Source organism: Acanthopagrus latus, chromosome 24 (assembly GCF_904848185.1).
Source record: "Acanthopagrus latus isolate v.2019 chromosome 24, fAcaLat1.1, whole genome shotgun sequence".
In the NCBI taxonomy this organism is placed as follows: Eukaryota; Metazoa; Chordata; class Actinopteri; order Spariformes; family Sparidae; genus Acanthopagrus; species Acanthopagrus latus.
This window is the reverse complement of record NC_051062.1, coordinates 12,878,734-12,902,650: the sequence shown is the minus strand read 5'-3', so window position 1 is coordinate 12,902,650 and position 23,917 is coordinate 12,878,734. Positions and strand designations below refer to the sequence as shown.

Sequence of the window (23,917 nt, the reverse complement as noted above, 5' to 3'; positions counted from 1 at the left end):
AGTGAGACAATAATCGTTTTAAAAGTGCAAGTTTCTTTAACAGAAATGACTTTCCTCCAAGATTTTGATCCAATTAATAATTACATAGTTGGTTTATCACTTAATATCTGAATTTTCTTACAAAACAACAAATATTTACTTGTTGCTAACATTAGTTAGCATGTTAAAAGTTGGAGGACGCCATTTTGACAAAATGGCCGCCACCGCGATTCAACAGAAGGGTTATTTACATTGATGACTTGTTCTTTTTTTGTGTTTTTAATGTAATTTTCTTTAATTTACAAACGTAGAATTGTTTTAAAAGGAAAATATATCATCCTAATCAAATAATTCAGCCATTTTGGCTATTTTTATCTTATCTTATTTTATCTAAAATATGATTGTGATCCTTGTCAGTTATTAATGTATGTTAGCGTTAGCATAAATCACAGTATAGTAGAAAGTAGGAGATAATTTAAAACAAATAAGGTTTATTAGCTATAAACTCACAATTGTTACTGTTAAACTAGTTAATTATCTTCCACTTGATGAAGTAAAACTCATGCTAGCTTTAAATTATAGCTAATAAACCCCACGCAGGAGTAACGTTAGCTTACTTCTTATGCTATTCAGGGTAACATGTAACGTTAGCTTAGCTATAATAGTATCTAGTGAAGGTTGGGCTAAATTTAGCATAGACAAGGCTAATTAGATCCATAACAATACGTTATAATGTTTGTTTATTAAAGGCTATTGATCATCTGAACATCCAGTCAGACAAGTGACTATTAAAGTGTCACGAATCGATACGTAATCAATAAGCAATGCCTCTAATATCGTCCACCTGATCGGAAAAATGATCTCTGGGGGGATTCATAAGAAATTAATGCAGGTGTTTTGTGCGCGTTCACGTGGGCGACACGGTGTCGGTACTGATGCAGGGCGCACGGGAACGCGCCGCGGCATCGTCACCGGGAGCGCGCCTGTGTTTGCCAGCTGAGGACGATGCGGTTGTTTCTGCGGCTCCTCTCCCGGCTCTCCCTCTGGTAGGACACGCCGACACCCGCACCAGCCCTCCTCCTCCTCCTCCTCCTCCTCCAGCCTCCCGCAGAGACGGTCGGTGTCACCGCCGCAGATTGGAGGCCAGCACGCCGGCTCCGGGACGCAGCGCTGCGGGTTGATCCGGTTTGGCCATGGCGCAGCGGAGGAGGCGCGGAGACACTCGGCGTGGATGAAGGACGCGTCGCGCTGCGGTTAAAACTTCTGGCGTTTTCTCCTCCAGGTCGCCGGGAATGATCTGAGTGCGTGTTCTCGCTCTGTGGATCACCATCCAGGCCCTGTCAGCCTGTCCTCCGGGCACCACCCTGCCTCACACAGACTCTCTCCCCCCTCCTCTCCATCATCCGGTTGATTTGTTTATTTGTTTGTTTGCATTTGCGTGAGCAGCAGCGGCCCCGCAGACATGATGGATGCGTCGGAGTGCGGGGTGAGGGTGATGTGTCGCTTCAGGCCGCTGAACGAGGCCGAGATCACCCGAGGAGACAAATACATCCCCAAATTCAAGGAGGAGGACACGGTGGTCATCGCGGTGAGTGTGTCCCTGCTGTTGTTGTTGTTGTTGTTGTTGTTGTTGTGTTCATGTTGTTTACGTGTCTGTGCGGAGCTGACAACACAAACACTGCAGTGGAGCTGGAGGAAGAAAGTCACCTGGAGCTCTGCAGGCAGGCTGGAGATGCCAAGTGCGCAGTGAGCCTCCAGTCCTGCAGAGTTTAGATTGATATTAAAGCTCAATAACAAATAACACAAACAATATCACAGAGATGCATCCTCTAATCACCATGTGAAAGCTTCAAGAGGCTTCTCTCTGTAGGAGAATCAAAAGGGAGCAGGTATAAATAAATAAATATAGGAAATAAAAGTCAAAAGAGACGATGCGACTTCATGATGTTACCTACAGACGATCTGTTAGTCTGCAGGAAGTTTCAGTTTTCAGCTATATGTGACTATTATCCTAAAAATATGATTTGATTAGAGGTTGAACTCCAGACAGTTTGTGTAAATAAAGAAAAAAAAAATCCAACAAGGCTGCTGGTAACAATTGTTTAATATTTAAAATAGCTTAAAAACAGAAATTAATAGAAAAAAATGGGCGCTATGATGCTGCTGAAATGTAATATGAGTGAATTTGTATCAAGAACAGTTGATATAAAAGGTAAATAAATCATCTAAATCAACTAAATCTGCCATACTTTGTCTTAAGTTATGGACGAAATGTTGCAGATGATGAGCAGAAACAAGGCCGAGTTCTGTTGAGTCATGTTGACATCAACATAAACTCAAAATACTCCCAAAAAAAAGTAAAAGTACTCTGACAAAAATGGTTACCTTCATGAGCAGAGACAAGACAGAACATAAACAAAGTGGATATTGTTTTAAACATCCTTCAAATCGAATCAAATACTTTTAATTTTTATGTTTATTTAATACAATAAGATACCATGGTGGGAAAAAACAGTGATGGAATGAAATTGAAGTACATTTACTCGAGTATTTCTATTTTCTGATACGTGTTGGAGGCAAATATTCGATCACTTTACTTACTAGTTACTTTGCATCAGAGTCAAAATAGAACATTTGTACTTGTATTTGTACTTCTGATACTAAAGTACATATAATATCGGATACTTTGAGACTTTTACTCGAGTACTATTCATATGTTTACCAAAATAATGTTGTAACTTCATATCTTCACTTTTACAGAAATAAGACTTTTGGATTGTTTTTACAACGCTGGTAGAAACAGACCCAAAATGGACGGCAGAGTTTTAGTGATTCTTCCGGGACCAATCAGAAGCGATCTGCGCTGTGATGCATGTAAACATTTTGGGGGGAAAAAGATAAAAACACATTGTTAAAATCAAACGTTAACACTATGACGTCTTGAATATGGATCTGTTGATTTCAAACGCTTAATAATTAATAATTTGGAAGTCGGAGGTCGAAGGTTGAACTCACGCTGACTCACCGTTATAAATGTGCTGATTCAGGGAGATCAATACTGTGTTTATCCACAGTGTGAATCACTGAGATACAAGAACACTGACGAGGCTTTGATTTAGATTTTAGAGTTCCAGGTGGGCAGAGATAAAAGAGACAGATTTACACTTTGTGCTAGAAAGTTGATTGAAAAAAGTGATTTTATTACACGCAGCTCATCTCCAACCTCCAAAAAGGTCTCACGCATTCAATTTGTACAAAAAATTATGTCTATTTTTGCTTTAGATGTTGTATTTTTCCACCTGTCCTTGAACGCAGCATTATAGTTCAGTCTGAAAGCACAAGAAAAGGAAAATCGTAGCATAGAAATAATTAAAAAATCCTTGATTAGGATCAGCACCTGAATCTGTCGACCTGATTAATAAGATCAGTCAAATCTAAAACAGTTTGGCGTCGTCACGTCCTCCAGAACCAGAACCTGCTCGTCACGGCAGCTCGCCATCAATCACGCTGCAGAAACACATTACCGAGGTGGAACGCGGCGATACTGTTCGTGTCAGTGTTTTCTCTGCTTCATCTCGGGGGTTCAGAGAGACTGAGAGTGCTGCTGTTGCTGCCTCCAAGTGCTGAGAGATGCTTTTCACAGCCACAAGGCTTTCACCCCCCCGAGAGACCGAGTCAGGAGCTGGACAAGGGCAGCGGGAGTGATGGATGATCAGATCCCGGAAGCTACCGGAGCGTTTAGAGCTCAGGACTTCTAATTTTAAAACACCAAAGTGATAGAAACAAGCGTCACGTGCCTGACATGATCGATATCTTCGACAGGCTCACTTCTGTGAAAATGCTGCTTTTACAGTTTGAGCTGCTGGCGAACATGCAGTGTTTTGAAGTAACATGAGGATGTAATAATAGATTCATCCAGTCTGCCTGGGCCTTTCTTTCATTTCTACACTATTTAGGATATTTTAAGATAGACCTGTCAGATAATCCTGCTTGTTTTACTGTATTTCTCTTGATAAACATTTATAGAACTGTGTTTGATAAGAAGGACGAGAATCTCTTTCCAAAAATGTTTTTACTTTTGCCAGATAAATGTCTTGAAATAACCCAACAACAGCGCTGAGATATTTCCAGTAAGCACAGACAAAGATTTTAACATTTTAACCAGAGACGTTTTTGAGTCCTCACATCTTATTTTGTCTTTTGTCAAATGTTATTCACGACTCAAAACTTCAGAGAAACGTAGTCGGAGGACTGAAGACTTGACTCAGACTTGATTCAAGGTCTTGATTTGGCTTTGATTTTACTCGAGTACTTGAAACTTGAGTCTGACTTGAAGTGAAGGGGTTTAGACTTGACTTGGACTTCAAACTTGATTCAAAGACTCGAGACTTGACTTTATTAGAGGACTTGAAACTTGGGTTTGACTTCCATGATTTTAGAGTTGACTTAGATTTCCTTCAGGGACTTGAGACTCAGCTGTAGTTTGGATATTTGACCCATTCTGCCTTGATAAATATTGTGTCTGCTTTGAGAAGATGTGAAGTCGTGTTTCATTTTGTCACGCTGTTTACTGACATCATGCTCTCTCTGCTCTGCTGTTACTAACGTCTCTGTGTTGGTCTGTGACAGAGTAAACCCTACGTGTTCGACCGCGTGCTGCCTCCCAACACGTCGCAGGAACAAGTCTACGACCAGTGTGCCAAACAGATCGTTAAAGGTACGAAGGTTTAAACCTGCTGCAGGGAACGTTATGAAACTCTGTCTTTATGTAACTGTAATCTATTGTATATCAGATTTAAGACTTAATCTGTCCTCTATCTTTTAATCCCCAACTATCTTATTTAAATAGGTGTTTTTGTGCCGGTGCTGAATGACTTCAGACTTTATTCACAGACTTAAATATTTGATAATCAGGTGTCTGCATTGAAACTTGAGACCTTACTTGCACCTAATTCAAGGACTTCAGATTTGACGATGATTTGATTCAATGACTTGGGACTTGAACTTGTGAACTTGTGAACTTGAGACTTGAGACTCGAATGGGGGATTAAAGAATCAATTTGGACTAATTCACTGACTTGGGACTTGTATTGGATTTGAGGATATGAAAATTGACTTTGATTAGATTTAAGGACTTCAGACATGAACAAGACTTGAAATTCAGACTTGAGACTTTAATTGGTCTTGACTTGAGGACTTGGGACTCAACTTGGACTTGATTTCCATAAATGGAGACTTGACTTGGACTTGATTAACAGACTTGAGACTTGACAAGGACCCGATTTGATGACTTTAGGTCCAACTTGGACTTCATTCCATGAATTTAATCTTGACTTTGACTTGCTTCAAGGACTCAATACTTGATGTGGACTTGATTTGAAGACTCAGAATTTGACTTTAACTTGATTAGATGTCTCAAGAATCGACCTGGACTTGATTCTCTTGCAACAAATGTTTTTTTCGTGCCGTTCCAGATGTGCTGGGCGGTTACAACGGGACCATCTTCGCCTACGGACAGACGTCCTCCGGGAAGACACACACCATGGAGGTGAGCGTACCTCTGACTCTGTACTGTTACTGTAATCTATCGATCGATAAACCCTGGAGTCAAAGCCATCGTGTGAAGCCAGTGACCTTTATTCTCAGCTCTCGTCTCCGTCAGAGGATTACAGCACAGCAGGCATTGTGTAACAGACTTACTGCCAACAGTAAATCCAGTCAAGAATATATGATGACTGAGCTTTGAGGAATCAAACGCCTGAAAGCGGAGAGCTTCTTGTACCAGGAAGGTTCCTGCAAACACTCACATACGAATCTGCTGTTTTTCTAGTCGATTTTAAGTAAAATAAGTCGAGATCTTGGCACAGACGGTCCTCAAACGAGATCAGCATCAGGCATCTTTACTTCAGTGGCAGTTTAATCCACAGAGACAGCAGCTTAAAAACCTCTTTTTAATTCTCTGATCTGATCTGTGAGTCTGTGAGTCACTGTCTTCACATTTAGTTTTAATTCCACCTCTGAACCCCCGATGTTCCTCTCAAAACTCTCCAAGTTTCCTCAAAGTTCCTAAAACATTAATAAGCATTAAAATGTGAATATGCGGGCGTCCTCAGGGCAAACTGCACGACCCCCAGCTGATGGGGATCATCCCTCGCATCGCCCACGATATCTTTGACCACATCTACTCCATGGACGAGAACCTCGAGTTTCACATCAAGGTACGGAACAATTAACCCTGTTAGTCTCAACAATTATGTTTAAAAGTGGGTAGACGTTAAAGTTTTGGAGTTTCTCTGCAGGTTTCCTATTTTGAAATCTACCTGGACAAGATCAGAGACCTGCTGGACGGTAAGAAAGACTATTCATCTCAGGTTTATGACGTCTGTTTTTGAAGAATCTGCGCGTTTGACTTTGTTGATCTTCGTTCTGGTTAAAGTATCGAAGACAAACCTGGCCGTGCATGAAGACAAAAACAGAGTGCCATACGTCAAGGTTGGTATTTCAGCCAGGTGCTTTTGTTTTGTTACTTCTGCCTGTTCAGTTTTTTGCTCCATTCAACACGATTATGGTCGTCAGGAATCAAAATGATGTCTCTCTGTTTCAGGGCTGCACTGAGCGTTTTGTCTCCAGTCCAGAGGAGGTGATGGACGTCATCGATGAGGGCAAATCCAATCGGCACGTAGCAGTGACAAGTATGTACCTTTATTTATTTATTTCTCCCACTTTTTACTTATCTTTGACATCTACTATCTTTGCTCTGTTTCTGATATTTCCCTGCTGACATGTAGTGGATGTAGACAAACAGAAATTGCAGTAAATTATCTACAAATTTTGTTTATTTTAATCGTCTTGTAGACATGAATGAGCACAGCTCTCGCAGCCACAGCATCTTCCTCATCAACATCAAGCAAGAAAACATTGAGACAGAGAAGAAACTGTCAGGGAAACTCTACCTGGTCGACTTGGCGGGCAGCGAGAAGGTCAGTTGATAATTAGTGAAAGTTTTTAGCCATTAATGAGTCGGAGCATTGATGTGAAATCTGTATGTTGTGTGGTCGAACAGGTCAGTAAGACGGGAGCGGAGGGCGCCGTGCTGGACGAGGCGAAGAACATCAACAAATCTCTGTCAGCGCTGGGAAACGTCATCTCGGCTCTGGCTGAGGGAACAGTAAGTCGCTCGTCATCTCCTCCTTGTCCGTGTATTTGAAGGATGTAAATGAAAGGTTTTGACGGCGATATTTGTATCCGTCAGAAAAGCCACGTGCCGTACAGAGACAGTAAGATGACTCGGATCCTGCAGGACTCTCTGGGGGGAAACTGTCGCACCACCATCATCATCTGCTGCTCGCCGTCCGTCTACAACGAGGCCGAGACCAAGTCCACGCTCATGTTCGGACAGAGGTGCCCAGAACTTATTGTAAAATATTTTGGGCTGCAGTCAATAGTGCAAGAAACTATATTTTCAAAAAGAACAGTTACTCAGATACCACAATGATGAAGCAGAGCGATTTCTGCAGCTTATCGTGCCGACACCAGGCGGAGGTGTTACACTGTCCTCTCTGCTCGATGATTTCTTGTAAGCACACCTGAGAATGATGTCACGTAACTCTCTGGAGTTCACGTCTGCGTCACTGCAGCAAGACGAGTAGCTGGATCTACTCACGGTGTGCAAAAAAACATGAGACCTTCAGGTGCTATATGGTATATATGTGTATATATATGGGACGTTTGTGACTCTAGAGAGTTGTGACATGCTCAGAAAATAAATGGAACAGACGATACGACTGTCACAGTTAACCAGTCCTCACATTTTATACTGTACAATAATAATTTTTCATTTTTAATGAGTCATTAAGACTTCGGCTGACGTCAGTGCTGTAAACTAGCAACCAGATGGTGTTGAGTTTCCTGCCGTGTGTCTGTGTTCATGTCTATTTATAGATCCTTCTGATGAAATGTACCGGTGCGCGCACACACACACACACACACACACACACACACACACACACACACACACACTTTGTTCGTTTTCGCACCGGCACAGCAGTCCGAGCACAAGTTGGCTTCTTTGTTTTTGTCTTCTGAAACACAGAGTAGTCCACAATATTCTCGTTTGCTGTTTGTTATTAAAAATGACATTTTGTGTGACCGGTCTTTTGTGTTCCAAACAAAGAACAGCTGTAAAAAAAAAGTCTTGGAAAACAGCGTCCGAATTCAAAGTGCTTACGTAACGAACCACAAAGTAGCATCAGCGAACAGGGAGATGACTGATGACAATTATTGTGCAGCCATCTGCCCTCTGCTGAGGAGAAACTGAGAGGAAATGAAGAGTTTCAATCCAAAATGGGATTACGACAGCTGGGCGAACATGACAGGATCATGTGGGAGTTTACCAGAAAGGACTAGAGGGTGTTTTAATGCATCCTACTGGTGAACGCAACGGTTAATTCATATCAGATTAATACTGTAGTCACGTTTCCTGAAATATACGAATGAAATGTCTTTTCAACGTCTGTTTCAGAGCCAAGACCATCAAGAACACGGTGTCGGTGAACCTGGAGCTGACGGCCGAGGAGTGGAAGAAGAAGTATGAGAAGGAGAAGGACAAGAACAAGAGTCTGAAGACCATCATCCAGAGGCTGGAGGCCGAACTCAACCGCTGGAGGAACGGTGAGAAACAAAGACTGACGAACCCTCACAAAATCAGACTCTAGTACATTGTGCTAACTTGACTGGGGCGAGATTTTAAAGGAACTCTCTGCAGCTGAAAGTCACAACATATCATTTAAACCCCATGATTAAATAAATGAGACGTGATCGTGCAGCTGTCCGAGAAGTCCTCGTTATCATCCTTCAGCTATGTGGTTAATTACAGTCTAATTATACATTTAACATAATGTAATGTAGATGACTCAAGTAACAATATTTCCATATGTTCAGATTGTGTTTACACACACTATCGAGGTCACTGCACTGAGTGTTGTTGTCTTCCTCTCCTCGGAGACTGCGGTCTCTCCTCCTCAGCATCCTCGCCCTTTTTTCCATCTCTGTTGCATGGTAACCACTCAAACCCCACCTCTCTCTCTCTCTCTCTCTCTCTCTCTCTCTCTCTCTCCGTTTTATCTGTTTCTTCTAATGTCTCTCTCTCTCAATCCCTCTCCCTCTCTGGTCTTTGTTTTTTTAATCTTTTAATTCCCTTGCGGATGTTGATAACACTCCCCCTCCTTAGCAGCAAATCAGCTCAGCCGCAGCCTGTGAAGTCTACACACACGCACACACACACACTATGCTGATGCAGTGTTTCTGACATGAGTCAGCCGCTGGCTCCGTGCCGAGCCATTTAAACGGAGCGGCTCTTCAGTCGCTCCACGTCTCCTCGTTCCCCCCGCTGGCTTTCATCTCACCTCAATTAAAAAGTCAATAATTATTACAGGAATCAATTCTTTTATCCACTGAAGTCACGCGGCTGCTGACAGGCCATGCACACACACACACACACACAATAACACACAGTTAAAGATTATCTGACACTGCTGTAACAAGAGGTTTGGTGCAGTAAACTGTGGAGGACCAACAGAGGAAAAATCAGAAATAAACAAATGGCCCAATATAGAAAAAACAATATATATAACTATGACAAACAGTAAAATGAAATCCAACAGTCAGACGTCTGTGTGTATATTTAATGTTTAGATGAGTAACAGGTGAGTTTGTGGTTACAGGTGAAGACGTTCCTGAGGAGGAGCAGCTGAGCGCCAAAGATCAGAAGAGCATCGAGCCGTGCGACAACACTCCCGTCATCGACAATCTGCTGCCGGCCGGAGGAGGCGTCACCGTCACCAGCGACGAGCGGAGCAGATACGAGGAGGACATCACCAACCTGTACAAACAGCTGGACGACAAGGCGAGGCCACACTAAGAACTCCTCCAGATGTTGTAATCGTTTCTCCTCATTGACATTACTTGTAATAACGACCACTGTTATTAATATTTCTGCAGGATGATGATATCAACCTGTACAGCCAGCTGTCTGAGAAGCTCAAGGAGCAGATGATGGACCAGGATGAGGTTCGTCTTCCAAGCCGTGAAATTATTTGATATTAAAATGTGCCTGTGAGCCTATTTGATGTTTTTACTGATGCCATATGTTCTTTCTTAGCTGCTGGCGTCGACGCGGCGCGATTACGAGAAGATCCAGGAGGAGCTGTGCCGGCTGCAGACGGAGAACGAGCTGGCCAAGGAGGAGGTGAAGGAGGTGCTGCAGGCGCTGGAGGAGCTGGCCGTCAACTACGACCAGAAGAGCCAGGAGGTGGAGGAGAGGGACCAGGCCAACCTGCAGCTGACTGAGGAGCTGCAGCACAAGGCGGTGAGTCGACCGTTTGAAAATGACTTTGTGAAACAAGGACTACATTTCCCATCATCCAACATGTTAACATTACGGTGGTTGTACCTGTAGGCGCTGCTGTCGGCGGTGCAGAGGGAGCTGGGTCAGCTGCAGGAGCTGAACGGTCTGCAGAGGAAGAGAGCCGCCGAGGTCCTCAACCTGCTGCTGCGTGACCTCAGCGACATCGGCGCCATCATCGGCACGAGCGACGTCAAGAGCGCCGCGGTGAGTACGAGCACGTGCAATCTTTCACGTCATCTGTCACACTCATGCCCTGAACCTCCTCCTCCTTCAGTCCTCAGAGACGAAGGGGAATGGCTCGGCGGTGGAGGAGGAGTTCACCCTGGCTCGTCTCTACATCAGCAAGATGAAGTCAGAGGTGAAGTCTCTGGTGAACCGCAGCAAGCAGCTGGAGAGCGCTCAGGCCGACGCCCACCGCAAGATCCAAGCCAACGAGAAGGAGCTGGCATCCTGTCAGCTGCTCATCTCACAGGTAAACACCAACATCTAGTCTGAAATTGCAAAGTTTGTCCAAATCCAAGAATCTCTCTCTTCTCTTGCGGTGTAACCATCACTGGTGTTTGTGTTTTTCTCCTCTCTGTGTGCAGCACCAGGCCAAGATCAAGTCTCTGACTGACTACATGCAGAACATGGAGCAGAAGAAGAGGCAGCTGGAGGAGAGTCAGGACGCTCTGACCGAGGAGCTCGCCAAACTGCAGGCTCAGGGTCTGTACATGGCAAGACAAACAGCCTCTCAATCCCCACAAACTCTTTAAAAACAAATAACCTTCCTGTTAGCTGAAATGTCACGTGTTTTCTGCGTTGGTTCTCAGAGAAGAGACACGAGGTGTCTGGCGAGGAGAAGGAGAAGGAGGACATCAGCAGACTGGATGGCGATGATGACATCAAGGTGAGGAGCGGTGGACCCGAACATCACCACCATCTGTTCGCAGCTGGAAACTGCAACAGTCAAATGATGTCAAGCGATGGTGCGTCTCTAATGTGCTCCTCCGTCTCTTGTTTCCTCCAGAAAACACTGGAGGAGCAGCTGGAGAACCACAGGGAGGCTCATCAGAAGCAGCTCAGCCGCCTCCGAGACGAGATCGAGGACAAACAGAGGATGCTAGACGAGCTGACGGAGTGAGGACACACACTGACACATTCAAACAACAGCCTCAAGAAAAACACTTCACATGTAACACTGTAATATTTGAAAATGTTAAATCCAGTGTCATCCATCTCGAGATTCACAAGTTGCCCATTCATCCTAGTTCAAGGTTTAACTTGAGCCTGATACCAGTCAGGCACATTTTCAAAGAGACTGTTGAGGAGCAGGAGTGTGTGAGGTGAAGCTCGATGAATAAAGCCGCTGCATGAAAGTCATTAACTCGTGGACTCGAGTCAGGTTCCACTCGCAGGTTTTCAAAGCTTCAAGTTGAGCACCGCCGAGAATTAGTTCAGTAGGTTAAGAAGCTCCATTTAAATGTGAGACGTGTGAGTTTAAGCATTGCTTTGACTTTAAAGGCCAAACCACACATAAAAGAACTAATAAGTCTGATATTATTAGTTTTTGCTCCTGTGTTTATGAATTAAGATGTGGTAGGACTTTTTTTGGTAGGAAAAAGGTTAAGTAAATAATAAAAAAAATATAATCAAGGACTTTATTTTTCCATGTCTGAAACCGAGTCAAAAAGAACATTTCAGGACATGTTGGTGGAACAATTTATTCTTTTTTGTATTTATTTTTTACCATGTATGAAATTGCATGAAAAATGTTTTTTGGCAGGACATTTTAATCTATCTTCTGGCTTTTTCTTTTACACTCACACTCAACGTTTTGGTTTTACACAGTATTTTTTGTTTTTCTCGTCCTCTCCCAGTCTGAACCAGGGTCTCTTGCTGGAGCAGGAGAGACTGATGTCAGACTACGACAAAGTGAAGGCTGAAGAGCAGGAGAAGGATGCCAAGCTGCAGAAACTCATGTAGGTTCAAACACCGCTGTTATTGATTCATGTCCGTTATAATTCTGTGAGTGTTGGTATCAAATCTCTGTTTTCTGTCTAGAGAGCTGAATGAACAGAGGGAGCAGGCCAGAGAGGACCTGAAGGGCCTGGAGGAGACTGTGGTGAGAGTCTGGCTCAAAGTTTTTATTCCAGAGGAAGCTGAAACTGTTTGATTACCGATTCTGAGAGAAACTGGATAGATATTGGACTTTGAGCAGAGTTTTCTACCACCTGAAAAAAATGCGTGGTACACTTGGTACAGTCTCGGTTCCCCCGAGTATAAATCAAATTGCAGTCTCCCACTTCCTGTTTGATAGACGGCCATTTTGCCTTGAGGCAACCCTGGACCACATGCTACAAACATTTTTTATACATTTGAAAGTCGTAATGCTTCACACTTGTCTATAAAAACCTTTAAATATTTTTGCAACATGAAAATAAATCTCTTCCCATCCTCCAAGCACCACCACCAACAAAGCATTTAAATGGTTTTATTCAAAAACACATCTTGTACACAAAACATGCTGGCAGTCTGGAACAGGATCAGCTCCTGGGAACCTGAAGTCACACAAACACACATGCAGTCAATCACACAGAGGGTTATTGAAACAACATGGATGAGGGTCTTGATAAATCCTCTGTTAAAACTGAAACTGAACCACATAATAGGTGTCACTCTGTAGTCACCACTACACACAGTTGTTGCAAACTTACCCAATGCTGCAACCACAAGTGACCCAACAGAAGTGGAGCACAGTTACCACAACCACAACTCGAGGCATCTTTAACCGAAGACCAGGAATCTTATCAACTGCAAAAAAGTGAAGCGTACCCCCACTCAGGATTACCACTAAAAGTAAGAAAACAAAAAATAATAACATAGCAAAAACATGTGGCAGCTACCTGGTCAGGGACAAAAATAGGAACGTGGGGGGGAGCTGGCCCTTAAACGCTTGGCTTCAAATCAGCAACCAATCAGCTCGCTGGAGAACCTGAAATCACTCACACACACCTGCAAGCAATCAAACTCTTAATCACACAGAGGGTTGTTGAAACAGAGACAAACAATAGAAGGCGAATAAATGCACATTACTTTGTCTTCATTCTTCAAATGACTGAGATCTAAACACAATAAGCTACAAAAGTTCAGTGGTTCTCAAGGAGAGTGCTACTGTAACTGAGTGTGATTAACTCATGTAAGTCTAGAGTTTGTTTCAAAAGTTTTTGTGCAAGCCAGTGTGCCGTTTAGCTCCGTTGGTAGAGCAGGTGTCCCCAACTGCGGGCACCACAGGTTCGAATCCCGGCATGGGCTCTGTCAATCGGTAAAGACCAAAAGAAAGTTTTAAAACAACATTGAGGTTCAGTTTTCCACGTCTGCTCCTCTTCACAGTGTGAAATATGAGAAATCCGACATCGTGGTCCAGCCTATGTAGCTCAGCGAGATAAGCAGCGTCAGCCGCTGGGTGAGACAGGGAAAGACATGGGTTCAAGTCCAGGCAGGGTACAGGAAGAGCTGCTCAGTGATATGTTGGTGGTAAGGGGCTCAAACAATGTTTATACCTAGGATAGATAGATAGATAGATAGGCAGTTCCCGTAGGTAGAAGGATACAATACCTAGGATAGATAGATAGGCAGTTCCCGTAGGTAGAAGGATACAATACCTAGGATAGATAGATAGGCAGTTCCCGTAGGTAGAAGGATACAATACCTAGGATAGATAGATAGGCAGTTCCCGTAGGTAGAAGGATACAATACCTAGGATAGATAGATAGGCAGTTCCCGTAGGTAGAAGGATACAATACCTAGGATAGATAGATAGGCAGTTCCCGTAGGTAGAAGGATACAATACCTAGGATAGATAGATAGGCAGTTCCCGTAGGTAGAAGGATACAATACCTAGGATAGATAGATAGGCAGTTCCCGTAGGTAGAAGGATACAATACCTAGGATAGATAGATAGGCAGTTCCCGTAGGTAGAAGGCTGGATAGCATAAATAGAATAGCAAGTTCCCGCAGCCCAGAGAAGAAGACCCTCCACTGGGGTTGGTCCACAATTTAAGGCCATACTGTTTTTGGTAATGTAAGTTACTTGTAATTAAAAAGATGTTTTGGTAATGTAAGTTACTTGTAATTAAAAAGATGTCTAATGCAATACTTTACTACATCTTTTCCATACTGCAGTAAAATTTCAGCTGCTGACCACACATTGCTCTATAACCCCCTGCTTCCATCTCTGCGAAACCTCGGGAGGGGACACGGCCCCCTCCCAAGGCTCCGGGTCTGGTCGGGCCGGCCGGAGTCGAACCTGTACAAGCTCTGATGCGAGCTCCTTTGCAAGCCAGGACGACAACCCACCGCACTGCCTAGCCCCCGGGCCCTCGAACCTCTTCTCCGGGCGCTTTTAATTTTTACTTTAAACGTCACTGAGTTTTATAAGAGTCGAGTCTAAACTCAATCGGGACGCGAACCCACAACCTCAGAGCTGCCAACCGGGCCACTATCAACCTGAGCTACCGCTTCTTAGTGATGCCCTTTGTTTCTTTCAGATTTCACTCTTCTGAACCTCAACACTTGAAAACCAACCAAGACTCAAACCCACGACCTCAAAACTTCCAACACCAGTTTTGTTTAGAGTCGCGTAGCAATGCCACTACACTACCAAGTCCCCTTGGCTACACAGTTTCTTCTCTGTGTGGTTTTAAGTCTTCAGTTTGTTTGTTGGACTTCAAAAATCACAAAACCTTGAAAGAACCGAACTCACAAAGTCTGAAACTCCAGACAGTTCTCTTACCGCATGAGCTACCAGCTCAGCTTGTCTGCGCTTCTTTCTCAGAGGTTTTCACTTCTACGTTTGGTACCCCAGCATTCAAAATCCTCTGCACCTCATAAGAATCAAACTTACAATCTCTTAAAGTCTGAACAATCCTCTGAACACATGAGCTACTGGATCAGATGGTTGGGCAGCAACACTTCCTTCCTAGCCTTCCTCCTGGTGTTGGATTTATTTTTAAAAACTTGAGAATTGAACCGACAATCCTCAGAACTTCAGACAAGCCTTCTAACACACTGAGCTATGTCACCTGAGGTGCTTCAGTCCCATTTCGTAGAACTTTTCACTTTCTCTTTTGAGCAACCAACTTTTGAATTCAAAGACTTGAGCCAGGATCAAACAGATGTCCTCAAGATCTCCAGGGTAGACTTCTAACATCCTGAGCTATTTGATCAAGAAAACTTATATAATGTTCCCTGAAGCTTTTTTGCCTTTCTCTTGTTGTTGGACTTCAAAATTCTTATAGTCACCTGAGGATGGAACCAACTTCCATCCTCAGAATTTGTGATCAGCCCACTGACAACAGCAAATTTTAAGGATATACCCTGGGATTGAACTCACAAAGTCAAAAACTTGAAAGAAACACAATATCATCCTGCACTATTTGGTCAGAGATATAATTATTTGATGACTCGCAGCTTGTGGTTCAAAAGCAGCCCAAGTATTGACCCCACAACAAAAAATTTTCATTTTCCTCAGCCAAGATAGTGATTTTCTTTCTGTTCTCTCAGGCCAAAGAGCTGCAGACGCTTCACAACCTGCGCAAACTCTTCGTTCAGGACCTCACCACGCGGGTCAAGAAGGTAAGTCACCTCGGTTGTTTTCATATGAATCATTATTTCTGACAACACCGGCGTGACATCGAACCTGTGTGGGTGTCTGGATTTTTCAGAGTGCTGAGCTGGACTGTGAGGAGGGACTCGGCAACGTGGCCCAGAAACAGAAGATCTCCTTCCTGGAGAACAACTTGGAACAGCTCACCAAGGTCCACAAGCAGGTAAAGTCATGACATGCACCATGAAGTGGTGAAAAATGGAAGTACAATCACCTTTGTACTTATCACTTGTCACTTTCCTCCAATGCCATCAGCTGGTTCGGGACAACGCAGATCTTCGCTGCGAGCTGCCAAAGCTGGAGAAGCGTCTGCGTGCCACGGCCGAGAGAGTTAAAGCCCTTGAGAACGCCCTGAAGGAGGCGAAGGAGAACGCCATGAGGGACCGCAAGCGCTACCAGCAGGAGGTGGACCGCATCAAGGAGGCAGTCCGGGCCAAGAACATGGCCAGGAGGGGGTTCTCCGCACAGATCGGTGAGCTGACATTCAGATTCTTGGACAGAGATCAAAAGATATCTAAATGTTACTGAATTTGTTTCTTTGTGCCACAGCGAAGCCCATCCGGCCAGGCCATCATCCACTGTCATCCCCCATCACCAGCTCCATCCGGGCCGGAGGAGTCTACACCCACAACTGAAACCACAACTGCAAGTTAAAACCCTGTGAGCACATTCAGTAGATCGTGAATTAAAGTCTCATTAAACTCTGTCGCTCATGAAAAGTCATGTGGATGCTGCTGTAGTCGGGTTGATTGACAGGAGTGAGGATAAATCCACTTTTTAATCCTAGAAGTCTAAAAGTAATCTCTGACCTCTCCTCCCGTCTGTAAACATGTCCAGACTAGAGCTCAATCTGATGTGATTTTGGGTGTTTATTTTTCCAATCATGGCAGAAATTACATACTGTGCATGTAACCGATTATGAATATTAGAAAAATGAATTTTAAACCATAAACTGGCAGAAAAAAATGTGTCATAATCTCATTAAACCTTTGTTTTCTTCCTTCAGACAGACCATCAACAACTCAACGCATGCCCACCGCCTCACCTGGAAACCACAAGCCCCGCCCCTCCCGTTGGAGCACCAATGGGAGGCCATCACAACAGACTGTCACCGCTCAGAGAAGCAACATCCAAACATCCATCGTGTATATAACTGATATGAGATGTAAACATATTTAATTTGCTGAATGTCAGAGGCCTCACTTAGAAAATGCTTTATGACCTAAATTATTCTTTTAGGCGAAAACTGACCAATCGATTCTGATTATAAATGTTCTTATTTATATTCGTAATTATGCAACAGAGTAAATGAAGCGTAACATTTATAAATGAGGCCCTGAGTTTCTTTCTGGAGGATGATGACCAAAAAAATTTGAGAAATCGTCGTCACCTGAGCTGAAGTTCCGCAGGTGACTCGTTGCGTTAGTGTTTCTGATTTATGATCGCGACTTTAAGATTGTACAAAGCTTAACGAGCCAGAGAGAAAAGGCAGTTTTATCGTTTAATCTCAAACCAGCATTCATTTATTTAAAATAAAAAAAGAACCTTTATTCACCTTCTTGCCAAGAGCTTAGCGAGAACACAGACACCACTCTCAGCAAGATGCCAATTAGCTTAGCTTAGCATAAAGACTGAAAACAGAGGCAAAGTGCTAGCCTGACTCTCTGGAGGTAATAAAATCCGACTACCAGTCCCTTTACACTTAATTTATTTGTTACGTCTCTGGGTGTTGGCAGGAAACTAGTCAAGACTCCCAAGTCCCAGTTTCAAGCCCTAATGCTAAGCTAAGCTAACTAGCACTTGCTGCAGCTTCATATTTAATGCAAAGACGTGACAGTGATGTCAATCTGTTTATCTAACTCTCGCCAAAAAAAGGAAATAAGAGTATTCCCAAAATGTCAAATGTTTCCTTTGAGAATGTCATGTTTTTTTGCAGGATCTCTAGTCAGCACCATCGCAGCTAAAGTTTTTTCTCGCCTCGATGAAGTTCAGTTGCAGTTGAAGTTGAGCCACAGAAATACACTTCACTGAACACCCCTGGTTGTATTTACGTATGTACTAAAACTTTGTATTGTCTTTGAAGTTGTCGTCGCTTTTTTGACATTTTCTCCCCAGTTATTGTCGGCTCTGTCGTCCACCTAAAGGTGACAATCATCTGAAAACAAACACTACCGAGCTTCAAAAGGAGATTTTTTTCAGCAGGAAGCAGAATGTGAATGTCATTCAAATGTAATTGTTCTTCATAAATGTTATCGCGTTTAAAGAAAATTACACTTTTCCTGGATCAGTTAGATATTCTCTCAGTTTTAGGACGCTGCTGTAAAGTCTAAAGGATTTGTGTCGGATTACTGTCGTCCTGCAGGGACACTGACCAGACAATCAGGCGTTCAAGGACTCAGAAAACAGTAACACAGTCTGGTTTGAAGACTTCAGCAGGAAAAGGAAGAGAGACGTATTTCTTAAATATCTGTAAAAGCTCCTGATCAACCAGTCAGAGATCTTATGACAGACTTGAGAATTCCCCTCAAAAAACACAAAAATAAGAAACGTTTGAAATCTATTCAAGCCAGAACAATCCTGGAAAAGTCAGTTTTTTCACTCTTGTGCCTTGAGAATCAACAGAATAAGACTGAATTTAGTTCAGTGTCCCAAGTTCATCGACTGGTAATGACATTTAAGACATCAAAACACCTCACAGGGTTTCCCAGAATCACGTCTTTAAAAAAATAAAAGATCGTAAATCGATGATCTCCCCTTTTACTAATCAAAGATCGACATCTGTGCTGCCGGTTTAGCATGTTTTCGATTTGAATGAGCAGATGGAGTGTCGGGATCATCGTCACGACTCAGCTTCTTCATTTGACATTTAACCGTTTGATTGTGGCTGTTTTTGAGCGAGCAGGGCGGCTGTACACGACCAATAACTACATGAATGTAACTGCATGGAGCTTGTGTTGGAGGCATGCTCAGGGAGGACAGACTGAGAGGTATTCGTACACGCCGCGCATTTACCTCATCATGATGTACATTTTTGAGTTTGCGATATGTTTTTTTTTTTTTTTTTTAAATGTCTTTTTTCTTTCGGCTGTGGCATCTCTGAATATACCTACGACTGATGCAATTAAAGCTAATAAAGATATATATCTATTTAACTTTGTGTCTGTTTCTTGTCAAAAAAAACAAAAAACAAGATGAAACTCACATTTCTCTTGTCGTGATATAATCTTTAATCCCTATACATATATTTCCCTCTGTAACATTGCACATTATCATCGTCATCATCATCTTCATCAGTGTTGGACAGAACAGACAGATGGGGGGGGATTTTGGTCAGGTCACGATTAATTAAATTAATAAAAATAATCAATAAATAATAGAAAAATCTTCTCCACACGATCACATATAAAGTTCTACATATTGAATACAACAATGTAACAGGACAGTTAAACCATTGCGTCTGTACAAATAGATTTTCACATGTTGTCGTCACATATTTCACACACTTTATGATATACTGCACTTTCAGCCAACACGCAGGAGAGGTTACTGATGTAACCCCGGGTTCTCTGAGTCTTTATAGGTTGCTCCTCTGTGTCTCTCCTCCAAACCTGCGTCAAATAATATTCAGCAACACCTTTTATTTTTATTTTTATTTTTATTTTTTTTTTTAGAGCTCGAGGTTTAAAGAGGGAATAGTATTTGTCCCAGGTGAGGTCTCGTCTTCGCGGAGTCCCTTTTTTTTTTTTCGCTCGCGTTCATGAAGATGCTGGCGAACAATATTTATGTCATTAAGCCAACACACTGCACACTTTTACTGCAGAGAAACATGAAATCTGTTGACCGTTAACAAACACTCTGGTGAACAACAACTTCAGGGCTGGGTTTTCTTTCAAAAAGCAGCTTTTGACCAAGACGTCTCTTTCACAGAAAAGAGTCACAATAATACAGATAAAGCTGAGAAAAATGTCCAATTTTTTTTATCTTTTCAAGCCAGAAATTTCAAGATATTAAAAAGTTTGAGCCTCTTTCTTACCTAGAACTGCTACATCGCAATCAGCTGGAAGATGTTTTACTTCTGACTGATGCTGAAGAGACATTTGCACCTATAAGAGTCGTTAAGGTCTCATCGTTAGTCCACCTGGTTGTCCTGCGAGAGTCACATGACTTTTAGGACGGTTCCTAACTAAATCAAAATGAGACAGAAGCTAAAGAAACGTGCTTCAGTGCTTCTTTCTTATCTCCTTTAATGAAGGAAACACCGGACTAGGATGATGAATCGTTTAGTCGATTTTAAAAAATGTGATATATGCTTTCCTTGATCCCAAAGTGACGTCTTCAAACTGTTTGTTTTCTAAACCAACAGTCCAAAACTCAAAGACTCTTCATTTACTGTCATAAATGACAAAGAAAAGAAGCAAATCCTCACGTTTAAGAAGCTGGAACCAGACGATGTTTTACATTTTTTGCTAGGAAAAAAAAAAGACTGAAGCGATTAATCGAGCAAACTAGTAATTTTCTCTTGATCGACTTCCTTTAGGAAAGAAAAGGAGACGATGCAATCCAGAAAATCTCGGCTAATTATGTCGCCTAGTGGCACTGCAGTCGATTCTCGTAGCACCATGTTTCCTCGACCTCCTGATGTTTTCCATAAATTGTTGTTGAGTTGTTGATACTTTATCAACTATTTGGGCTTTCTTGTATATTCAGAATGTTTCTTAAACTGCAAACTGTGATAAAATACTGAGACTTGTGTTTGTTTCATGTGTTAATTTGAGGACAGTCACAGTCTCCTCGTCATGTACTTGATGTCTTCGTCTCTGCAGAAGCTTCAGAGAGTTTTTAATAGGTTTAAAACACAGTTAAAACAAAGTGAAGTGGCAGTGAAGTATCTACAAAACCAATTAAAAACCTTTTTAAACAATTTATATACAAGTACGTCACCATCCCAGAGTCTTACTTACTAAACTGCAAATGCAACTGCTGGGTCGTGACATTTTTCAACCGAGCGGGTTGTGAACTTCCTCCTGCTGAACTTTCCAAGAATTGTTTGCTATTTACAGAGCTATTGCACAAAAAGTAGAGCACCAATAATCTCAAAAATTAGTACCATTATCGATGATTTTCTCAATTAACCGATTTGATGTTTGGTCCGTTAAATATCAGTAAACTTAATCGATTAATTGACGAATCATTTCAGCGTTAAATGCGCAAAATTTCTGCTGTTTTTCTACGACAGTGAAAGATGTTTCTTAGTGTGGAACAAAGTTGGAAAAAAAAAGGATTAGTTCATATTTATCTGCATTATTCTGGACGTGTTCTAACTTAGTCAAAAGCTGCAGGTGTCAAACCGAGCCCGGTCATTCAGTACAGTTTCAACACAGATGCACACACATCCACATGCATCCTCACGCTTTCACACAACCACACAGCGCACACACCCACGGAAACAGACTCAACGTACATGGTGTTTTTTTGTTGTTTTTTTTTTTACACCCAGGAGTCGGGGGAGCCGGTGAACTTGTTCGCCCTGTTTGAAGGCCTCCGCGTGGTGGAGTAGAAGTCCACGTAGTTGGTGTTGGCTTTGAATCGGAGCGCTTGGCTGGCGTAGCCGTCGGGGGAGGACGGGGTGAGGTGGACCGGCTCGTCCTCGTAGCTCTCCTCTCCGTAGCCTTGTGGGGACGACAGGTACATTCTGTAGCTGTTGTAGTTCTTCCTGTCGGGCTCGTCGTAAAATGGCTCTGTGTGCTGGGAGAGGAACGGTGATGTCATGATTAATTTGGCGAATTTGACGGTAGCTCCAAAAATATGAAACGGCACGACATCACCAAGATTGACAAGTGCTGCATCGTGAGTCATCCTTGTCTGTAGGAAGTGATTTACAGCAACTCCAAATCAAGGGATGAGAAGACAATACAGACGTCTTTGACATGACGTTCACACTGTTGTTTCTTCACACTCTGAACTGTGTTACTGCTCTGTCATAATTTACTTTCATGTAACTTCAATGCAACAGAATGGCTGAATTTTAAGGATTTCTCACCTGGGACCTTCTCAGATCCTCTCCTGACTGGGAGGAATACGTCCCAATGAAATACGGAGTTTTCTTCTCAGACCCTGAAATGCAAAATTAAACAAAAACAGACAGAACATGGTGGTAAAGATAACTTTTCAACAATCCAGTGTTTAGTGTTTAAACAGAAACATCAGCGGTCCGACAGTAGATCCACCGTACGAACCTGTGTACTGCCGTTTGTGTAAACTGTTGTCTCCATAATACGTGTCGAGTTGCATAGATGACTGCGCCCGCTGATAGTTCGTACTGTGTCGTCTTATCCCGAGCATCGCCGGTGAGGACGTTGCACTCCCACCTGAGAGACAAACAAGCTGTAAAATCATACTTCCTTTATCAGATTTTGTTTATTTATTAATTGTTTTTGTCCGACCTTCATTTTGACCTCCCTCACCGGATCTCTCACCTGATTGGATGACGGGGGACATCTGCAGCGGGCTGGTGGGCAGAGTCGGCTGTGAAAGGTAGCGGTCTCGCTCCAGGGTGGAGACGGGGGTGACGAAGTGGGTGTAGTTCCAGCCGTCCTGTTTGTAGAGGCTCCTCAGCTCCCTGTACTGCCACAGCGTGTTCAACACCTGAGCCGCCGCCTTCACCACCTTCATCGAGTACCTGAGACATCGAGACACACGGCATCTGAAAATGATTTTCCACTTTCCACTACACTTTTCTGGATAGATGTACGGTGGCCCTGAGGGTCAAACCACAAAGACATTTAAAAAAAAAAACCCAACATTTCAGATTTCAATAACAGACTTCCGCACCCTTTCCCTCGTCCTTTGCTGATGTTCACCAGCTTCTCGATGCCGCCGCTGTCGGCTAAAGCTTTGGCGTTCTCCATGTTGCGGCTGGTGACCTCGTGCAGCGTGCAGCAGACCGACGCCACCGTGTCGTCCGACAGCACCGACGGACTGCCGCCGGGGAGCCGGTTCACCAGGTCCCGCATGGCGTACTTTCCTGGAGGAGGAGACGCAGAAACATGGACGACATTCAGACTGAAAGACGCATCTCGACCGCTAAACATCCATCATGTTTTTATGTCTGTACGCCTCTTTCTCTCTGTCAGGCTTTCAGTTTACAGTTTTGTCATCTTTTCCACACTGACTGTCTCTAAATTCACAGCCTGGAGTTTCTATAATCTTCCATTAAAATATCTGCAGACGTGATAAAACAGATTCAGCACTCATGTCGTCCACCAGATGGCGATGTGTTGTCACTCTTTCCATGACTGGACTCATGTCATCCTGTGATGCGAACAAGCTGTTGATGTTTCTGACTGACGTGTTGCGATGATCTTTTCACAGTGTGTTGACTCTGTGTGTGTGTGTGTGTGTGTGTGTGTGTGTGTGTTCTGACCTATCAGCTCCTTGTTGCGGCTGTCCAGCGCCATGTTGCGGAGCGCGGTGGCGACGGAGCAGACGACCCGGTCGTTGTCCATCCTCAGCAGCTCCACCAGGATGGGCAGACCTTTCTCCTTACGCACCGCCGCTCGGATGTAGGCTGAGAACTGGACACACACACAGTTACTATCACGTCTTTTCATGTTTTTCTGAAACAATCAGGTGTTTTCTCGTAGTCGTACCTTCCAGTTTCCAGCAGAGAGGTTCTGCAGCGACCCGGCGGCGCCCTCCAGCGTGGCCGGGTTGGAGCTCTCAGCCAGCAGGTTGAGGTACGGCTTCACCACCATCGGGTGCCACAGCAGCTCCGCCCCCCTCAGAGGCTGCGAGAAACCCGGGATCGGCCCGACGCCGTCCCACTGCACCAAACATCAAACTGATTAAAACATCTTACATGACAATCCAAATTCATTCACTTCTGA

At 43.4% G+C, this 23,917-nt stretch overlaps 2 protein-coding genes and 1 long non-coding RNA gene across 3 annotated transcripts in view; 1 reads left to right on the top strand and 2 right to left on the bottom strand.

Annotated features, from left to right (window-relative positions):
- Positions 1–199: 199 nt before the first annotated feature.
- Positions 200–18,910, top strand: LOC119015217 (kinesin heavy chain-like). The gene is made up of 27 exons (XM_037091026.1): positions 200–1,280; positions 1,426–1,567; positions 4,609–4,696; positions 5,454–5,527; positions 6,093–6,197; positions 6,279–6,327; positions 6,416–6,471; positions 6,584–6,671; positions 6,835–6,959; positions 7,043–7,147; positions 7,232–7,380; positions 8,501–8,649; positions 9,702–9,883; positions 9,979–10,047; positions 10,139–10,345; positions 10,436–10,588; positions 10,659–10,856; positions 10,972–11,089; positions 11,197–11,273; positions 11,394–11,503; positions 12,244–12,345; positions 12,428–12,488; positions 15,929–16,000; positions 16,090–16,194; positions 16,287–16,503; positions 16,581–16,691; positions 17,038–18,910. Exons 2-26 carry the CDS (start codon positions 1,442–1,444, stop codon positions 16,664–16,666), a joined length of 2,871 nt encoding a protein of 956 aa, XP_036946921.1. The 5' UTR covers positions 200–1,280; positions 1,426–1,441; the 3' UTR covers positions 16,667–16,691; positions 17,038–18,910.
- On the bottom strand, positions 12,842–13,278 carry LOC119015324. Its single transcript, XR_005073295.1, has 2 exons — positions 13,081–13,278; positions 12,842–12,924 (listed from the first exon to the last, which is right to left on the bottom strand). It is a non-coding gene; the product is annotated as an uncharacterized LOC119015324 (long non-coding RNA).
- A 1,087-nt stretch (positions 18,911–19,997) lies between the features above and the next one.
- LOC119015211 (plakophilin-4-like) overlaps positions 19,998–23,917 on the bottom strand; it is a 37,314-nt gene continuing 33,394 nt past the window's right edge. The window contains exons 15-21 of the mRNA XM_037091014.1: positions 23,681–23,854; positions 23,455–23,605; positions 22,863–23,055; positions 22,508–22,710; positions 22,268–22,399; positions 22,072–22,145; positions 19,998–21,776 (exon numbers count right to left, since the gene is read on the bottom strand). Coding sequence (XP_036946909.1) covers positions 21,519–21,776; positions 22,072–22,145; positions 22,268–22,399; positions 22,508–22,710; positions 22,863–23,055; positions 23,455–23,605; positions 23,681–23,854 — 1,185 coding nt within the window. The 3' untranslated portion in view covers positions 19,998–21,518. The remainder of the gene's footprint in view (positions 21,777–22,071; positions 22,146–22,267; positions 22,400–22,507; positions 22,711–22,862; positions 23,056–23,454; positions 23,606–23,680; positions 23,855–23,917) is intronic.

What these genes read in the sequence shown, in the direction of transcription:
- LOC119015217 (XM_037091026.1), top strand. Translation starts at nt 1,442, where the DNA reads ATGATGGATGCGTCGGAGTGCGGGGTGAGGGTGATGTGTCGCTTCAGG. An exon ending in GGAAGACACACACCATGGAG is followed by an intron (nt 5,528 to 6,092) that starts GTGAGCGTACCT and finishes GGGCGTCCTCAG; the next exon opens with GGCAAACTGCACGACCCCCA. An exon ending in ACAGAGTGCCATACGTCAAG is followed by an intron (nt 6,472 to 6,583) that starts GTTGGTATTTCA and finishes TCTCTGTTTCAG; the next exon opens with GGCTGCACTGAGCGTTTTGT.